This window comes from Bombus bifarius, unplaced genomic scaffold (assembly GCF_011952205.1).
Source record: "Bombus bifarius isolate JDL3187 unplaced genomic scaffold, Bbif_JDL3187 scf7180000007974, whole genome shotgun sequence".
NCBI classification, from domain to species: Eukaryota; Metazoa; Arthropoda; class Insecta; order Hymenoptera; family Apidae; genus Bombus; species Bombus bifarius.
Genome location: NW_022884360.1, coordinates 2,953,853 through 2,960,169, shown reverse-complemented (window position 1 = coordinate 2,960,169; position 6,317 = coordinate 2,953,853). Strand labels below are relative to the sequence as shown.

Genomic DNA, 6,317 nt, shown 5'->3' with positions numbered 1-6,317 from the left:
ATTGCCAATGAAAAATTCGAAACCCTTACTTCGACTGAAGTATACACTTTAATGCAGAGACTTTAATTTAAAAATAAGCATTTAGCTTATACGAGGTGGTAATAATTATACCAGCTCGTGTATGTTCCTTTTCTAATTGTCTGCTTATTTGGTCGAGATTGTCGGAGGGGGAAAAACAGTCCAAATATTTGATTTAACAGTAAATATTACCAAAGAGTTCTTACGTTCGATTCGAATTTGCTTATTTATTTAACAAAATAATATTAAAACGACGACGATAATATTCGTTGAAAGGTGCGTGTTTCATTTGGTGGATGAAAAGAATTTAATCACTCGCGTTAGGTATTTATATACGTAAGTTATATTGTAAACATGATTACGCGTGACGCAAGGTGAATAAAGATAAATACGCAAACTAATTTGTAAAAGATATTTGCAATAATTAAGAATTCTAATCAACTATAAAAATATATGTTGTAAACATATTTTATTAATCTACGTAATGTTATTTTCATGTATAGAAAAGAAACGATCAGAGTTTAGGTTAATATTATATATTTAAAGAATTTGTTACATGATGGTTGAATATTACAAAATATCGTTGAACAAAATTATTGCAAATACTTGTGTTGAAGAAATTTTCCTAGATCAAGCAGATGCTCTCTTGTGTCGATGCTGTAATCATAATCGATTGATTATTAATTAAGATATTATTTATTTGAGTGCTGCTTTTATTCACCGATAGCGCTGCAATCGGGTTAATTCTAAAGCTGACTTTTCCATAGATTTTTCATAGGGGAATTATAGAGAGAAGCAAAATAACGAAAGCCTCAAATATTTATACAGGTAATATTAAAATTAAGCATTACATTTACTACGTCGCAGGAAAACACTTGTAACTGCTCTGTTATCGCCGTTGATTGGTGGTAATCGCGTGTAACGTTTCAGCGAAATTTTTTTAAAGAGAATCGAAAAGAAATAGTTTTTTAGATCATCCAGCGCTAAATACACAGAGAAGTGTAAAGATAGATTCGACGATCGATTAATTAAGTAAACAGACGAACTTCGGATTTGAAAGTTGAAACAAGAGTAAGATGATGCTTACGATTGAAACAAGTGAAATGCAAGCGGAATGAAAGCAAAACTTTAGAAGAGGTTCGACGTCAACAACGAAATACGAAATACGAAATACAGAGGAACAAAAAGAGAATTCTGCCTGCTTTGATATCTGTTTAAACGAATTCTAGAACCTTCAACTTCTCTCGTTGAGTTATAATTGAGGAATAAGGGGGAAAAACAAGGAATGTCACAAAATAGCTTCCTTGAGAAAATGAAGTTTTCATATTTTAGCCCACTAGAAGGCGAACAATATTCGATCAATTTAACTGTATTATTCGTAAAATAAAGTATACGCCTTAATTAGACACGTCATAAAAGAGCATGATTAGTAACCTATTAATTATTTTTATTTGCCTTTCGCTCCAGTATCTGCGGTATATTTAAAATCTTTAACGTTATTTTATGGAGAGATTTTGAACGTTGCAAGCATTATGATTTTGTTAATACTGCAGTCCGAGTTCTCACACACAAAGTATGTTACACACAAAGTAAAATGTAAAATCACGAGAGATGAACATTCCTTGTTTTTCCTCTTCTTATTCGATGAGACCAATGGAAGATCAGTAAATCCATAGGAACAATCTAGGGAGAAAAATATTTTTTGGCTCGATTCGATGTCCTTCTAATGGTATAATTTAATGCGCAATGAGAAATAAAAATTGAAGTAACTCGTTGAAGAAAAGAGGACGAAAGAGATAAAAAGTTGTATGTGTGTATGTGAGAAAGGAATAAAACGAGCGTGATAGGAAAAAAATATTGTATGATTTCGTTTTTTTTTTTTTTTTCTAAATTGATGATCGTATAATTTCATTTGTTATTATATATGCTTTTTCTTTACTATACATAAATATTGTATATGAATAATAATAATAATTTATGATGGAAGGTGTGAAGAAGATGTTTATTTTTTAATTGTTGGATATTAAATTGAATTTTCTGATTCAATTTCTTGTCACTCCACCAAACTTAATATACTTGGACCTGATTAATTACTATATAAGTGTTATAGACAAAGGTATCTTGAAAGTTAACCAGTCGCAAATATGTAGTATTCGACGACCGGTCGTATATAGACCTTGTCGTACGACTCACCAATGTCGGTCCGATGGAATTCGAACTGGTTTGTTTCTTGTCGCATCGCACGCACGGCGTTCGGACCTTTATTCACGCGCACGAGGGAGGAAAATGCATTTGATGCATATCCGGCAGCGTACTATCGGGTTATGTAGTTGTATGGCTCAGCTGTCTGAGATGATGTGCGACAAAACCCACTAAAACCCTCTCCTCGTTACTGCCGTATGGCGGACTCAATGGCCACCTTCGCAGCACGGTATAAAATGTGCTACCTTGGGATTTCAGTTTGAACTAAACAGGCCCGTTTATTTGCATCGGACATTAATATTTGTTCTTCCTTTATTATTTCAAGTTTGTATGATACTGTTGTTACTTATTTTAGAAACGCGTATTTACGTTTTTCGTCTTCTCCTTTGACTAATTTGAATTTCCTTTTCTTCTCACTTTCTATCTTTCACTATAATTATTATAGTCGCCTTGAAACAATCCCAAGAATGACTAAATTTACATACTTTTTCAAGAAAAATTTGCCAGACTCCATTTAGAATAGTACAAAATAAAATGTTCGAGTTTATCCAGCCTTTGTCCACAATCCCAGTACGTCTCACTTTACCTGACGTCCCAACTCTTTTCCTGAACGAATCGAATATTCCGTGTCCTGTCAGAAGTTGCACGCAGTAGTAACCAATTTCTTACTTTACTCTTCCTAAAGAAGTATGCGACCTTGATAAACCTTCTTGTCCAGTTGTCTCGCTTGTACTGCGTTCCGTTCCTATTGCCATTCATCTTCGACTTCGTTGTCAATTCTATTCCTAATTTCAGACAGGCTGGTTTCTCGATCTTCTGCTTCAGTGTAGAAGAACCGTGCCGATGTGCGTTTCTAAATTCTTTCGTAAGCTCGTCTTGCTTCTTTCTTATTTTCGCCTTAATATAAATGGGAATCGGTATCGGTAAAGCCGAGACCATACGACCATTGGAACGACATCTGTTGCGTGATGTCCGTTGTAGAAATATGTACATATTACCGTATATCGAAATGACGACGCATGTTCCTAGTGAGGGGGCTTCAATGTACGACGATAATATGTTTCTACAACGAATGTCATACAGCGGACCTCGTTTCAACGCTCGTATGGTCTTGCTCAAAGTACGTATAAACGACGTTCGGGTCTAGCAACCGTTTTATAACAGGCGCTAAACATTAACCAGATCTCGAACACTCGAGAGCGCGATTAGTATATATAATCGTGTTCGAGAGGGTCGCACAATAAAACTTGGGGTGTCGCATTTCAAAAACGGTAAAAAGGGTTGAAATCCCTTGTTTATCCCTTATTTTTCATCTCATTCAGTTATATGTTCGTGATCTTGTTGATACAGAATAATCAACAAAGCTTGTGTGGTTTTAACTGTGCTTATAAATAAGTTATTGGGGAATATATAGGACAAAGCTGAATACATATTTAAAATCGTATAAAATTTAATAGAATTATAAAATATTTCTTTATGTTATTTCATAACTAATTATACACATTGTAATACTATTATACATATTACAGTGTCAAAGGATCGCCGGTAGATGTCCCAGCCTGCGAATCACTTGATAAACTCGAATTTTCATGAATTAACTCCTTAATTAACAAACTTTGAATTTTATTCCTAATTATTAATTTTCGGATAGGATCTAATCGTCTGAGGGACGGTACTAGCGACTTTGCAAAATGCATGTCTTCGTCATCTTGCTCGTGTCTCTCGCATAGGCCGTGTTCGACGAATGCCGGAAGTTTTTTCTTTTCCATCTCTAACATATCTCTTCCAAAGTCAGATAATGTTCTTTTTCTTCCTCTCGAATGGTGGTAGATTGACGTATTATGGAGACGTGGTATTTCGGGGGATTCTTCAAATCTAGAGCTATGAGTATCGAAAGTCTCGAGATGACGCGGTGGCGTTATCCTTTCAGACGCTTCCGTTGTATCCGCAACTTCTTGCCCCAAATCTTCAGAGTTCGTGTCCGTTTCGGAATTCAATGTATCCGTGCTGGGTACATTGTCGAAATTGCTCGTCATTTTTGTTAGCACCATAGTGTCTTTTAAAAAAAAGAGCATTTCGAAAAACACCCACTTCCCTTTGTAATCGCTCACAGATATACTAGCAGACTCTCCAGAACGGAGCTTCTTCACTTTTTTCAGTTCTCTTTGGAACTGGTCCCTTAAATTTCGCCATTTCGACTTGGCTTCCACTTCTGAAATAAAATACCCTTTTGTCCATTTCAGACAAATTACCTCTTCGTTTGGAATATGACAAAGTGCTGTTTCAGCCATTGCTATTGAAATATGTCTTGCCATTTGGGCACAGCTTCTAGAGGCTTCTACAGACGAGTCGAATGAGTGGCGAGTGGCCAGAATCAGAAGTAACTACTCGTCTTTTTCCCGTCGCACTTCCGGAAGAAGTATGGGAGAGCGCGATGTCCTCCGTCTTGCACGACCCGTCTGTATGAGCCTTTGAAGCTATAGGAACCAATGTTGACAGTGCGATTAGTATTACACAGTATTAAACAATACTTCGAATTACAATGATATAAAGAGAAATTATTTGGTATTAAGTGAATTATCAAATTACGGAAGAACCGTTGGTAGCAGCGTTGGGGATGAGAGGAAAATCGTCTACTTACATACTTTTTTAACGATATTATGTACATAAAGAAGCAAACATATTTTTAAAATTTTCAAACAATCAGATAAGTACATTTAGACAACTTACTGTCTTTTTTTAATACTACTGCCACATTTTCCCATTCCTTGTCCACTAACACTCGGTTTTTGTAGTTTTCATCCCATCTATTCCATAAAACAGGCCTTTTTTGCACTTCAGAAATCAATAACTGTGCGAAAGTATGCATGCTAGACGTCGTGCGTGCGATGCGACAAAGAACAAACTGGTCTGAATCGTCTGAATCTCATACAGCGCAATAGCGCAACCGACAAATACGACCACGGTCGTGAATGCGACGTTGTCGCATTGCACGCGACCGTAGAACGTGCTTCGTTTATGTATTACCGCGTTGGTTGATTGTTCAGACGACAACAATATCTCACCACTGTTAGCTGTACATCAATTAATATGCGATTCAGTTAGTACAGAGCTTCCAGTTACCGAAATTCAGTTGCATATGATTTATATTTTATATATACATTAAAAGTCTGATATCTGATAAAATTAACTGCAATATTAAGGTATTTGTAACGCGACAATATCCCTCAAAAGTAAAGCACGCTGAAACTCGAGATCCCTACGCTCCGCGCATGCTTGAGATTCTCTCTCCACGAATAAATTTCTTTGTTGTCTGTACTTTCTTCGTACGCATACCAACAGGCCATTTAAAAAGGGATAGTGCGGCAACTTTGGCGCAATTTCGTCGCAACTTAGGGTATAATAGATATACGGCATGTTGGGCATCAAAAATACCGATATAATATACTTCTATACATACAAAACTTTCATTCGAAAACGCTGAGGTCCGAGTTGAATTTTTCTTTAATGAAGATTTTTCTAGCCATTTTACATAACATACTAGCCTTTTAATGACTTCGTAGGAACTATTATACTTCCTATGAGAATTATGTGTTAAAACTATCAATTTTAAAGGTCATTCTATTACCCATAAAAGAACAGCAAAATTTATGTTGCCTACTATAATATAACTACATACCACTATCTTTGTATCACAATCATGGCATAACATATTCAGGGTCTAGCCAATCTTCATTTAGGCAATGACTATCTATATTAGCAATAATCTTGCAATAAGGCTATAATCTTGTTTTTCGCACATAAACAAATGATTTTATAAAATTTGAAGTAACTGTTTTGATAAAATAATGTTCAATTTTTCTATTAATCCAAAGTGCGATCGGTTAATAAAATATTTGTAAATATTCGGGATATATCAAGAATCAAAGGTTTTAAAACGCGTGATTTAAAAATTTCATGAGAGAACTTCGTGTTATTTCGTTTAAGATTACTTGTGGTCCTTTTTTGACCTTACGAAATTATGGTACACAAAAACGATATTATCATATATCTAATCAGTGTGAAAAATTAATTGTATATCATTTTATTAATCTAAA

The 6,317-nt window shown here is 35.3% G+C and overlaps 1 protein-coding gene across 2 annotated transcripts; it reads right to left on the bottom strand.

The window, feature by feature from the left end:
• Positions 1-3,652: 3,652 nt before the first annotated feature.
• On the bottom strand, positions 3,653-5,929 carry LOC117216916. 2 transcript variants are annotated; one of them, XM_033464083.1, is made up of 2 exons: positions 4,951-5,929; positions 3,653-4,432 (listed from the first exon to the last, which is right to left on the bottom strand). In XM_033464083.1, exons 1-2 carry the CDS (start codon positions 5,087-5,089, stop codon positions 3,744-3,746), a joined length of 828 nt encoding a protein of 275 aa, XP_033319974.1. In that variant the 5' UTR covers positions 5,090-5,929; the 3' UTR covers positions 3,653-3,743. The 2 variants fall into 2 exon arrangements, with proteins under 2 accessions (XP_033319974.1, XP_033319975.1); XM_033464084.1 differs by having other exon boundaries at positions 3,653-4,697; positions 4,951-5,089.
• Positions 5,930-6,317: the final 388 nt, after the last annotated feature.

What these genes read in the sequence shown, in the direction of transcription:
- LOC117216916 (XM_033464083.1), bottom strand. Translation starts at nt 5,089, where the DNA reads ATGCATACTTTCGCACAGTTATTGATTTCTGAAGTGCAAAAAAGGCCT. An exon ending in AGTAGTATTAAAAAAAGACA is followed by an intron (nt 4,433 to 4,950) that starts GTAAGTTGTCTA and finishes ATTTTATTTCAG; the next exon opens with AAGTGGAAGCCAAGTCGAAA.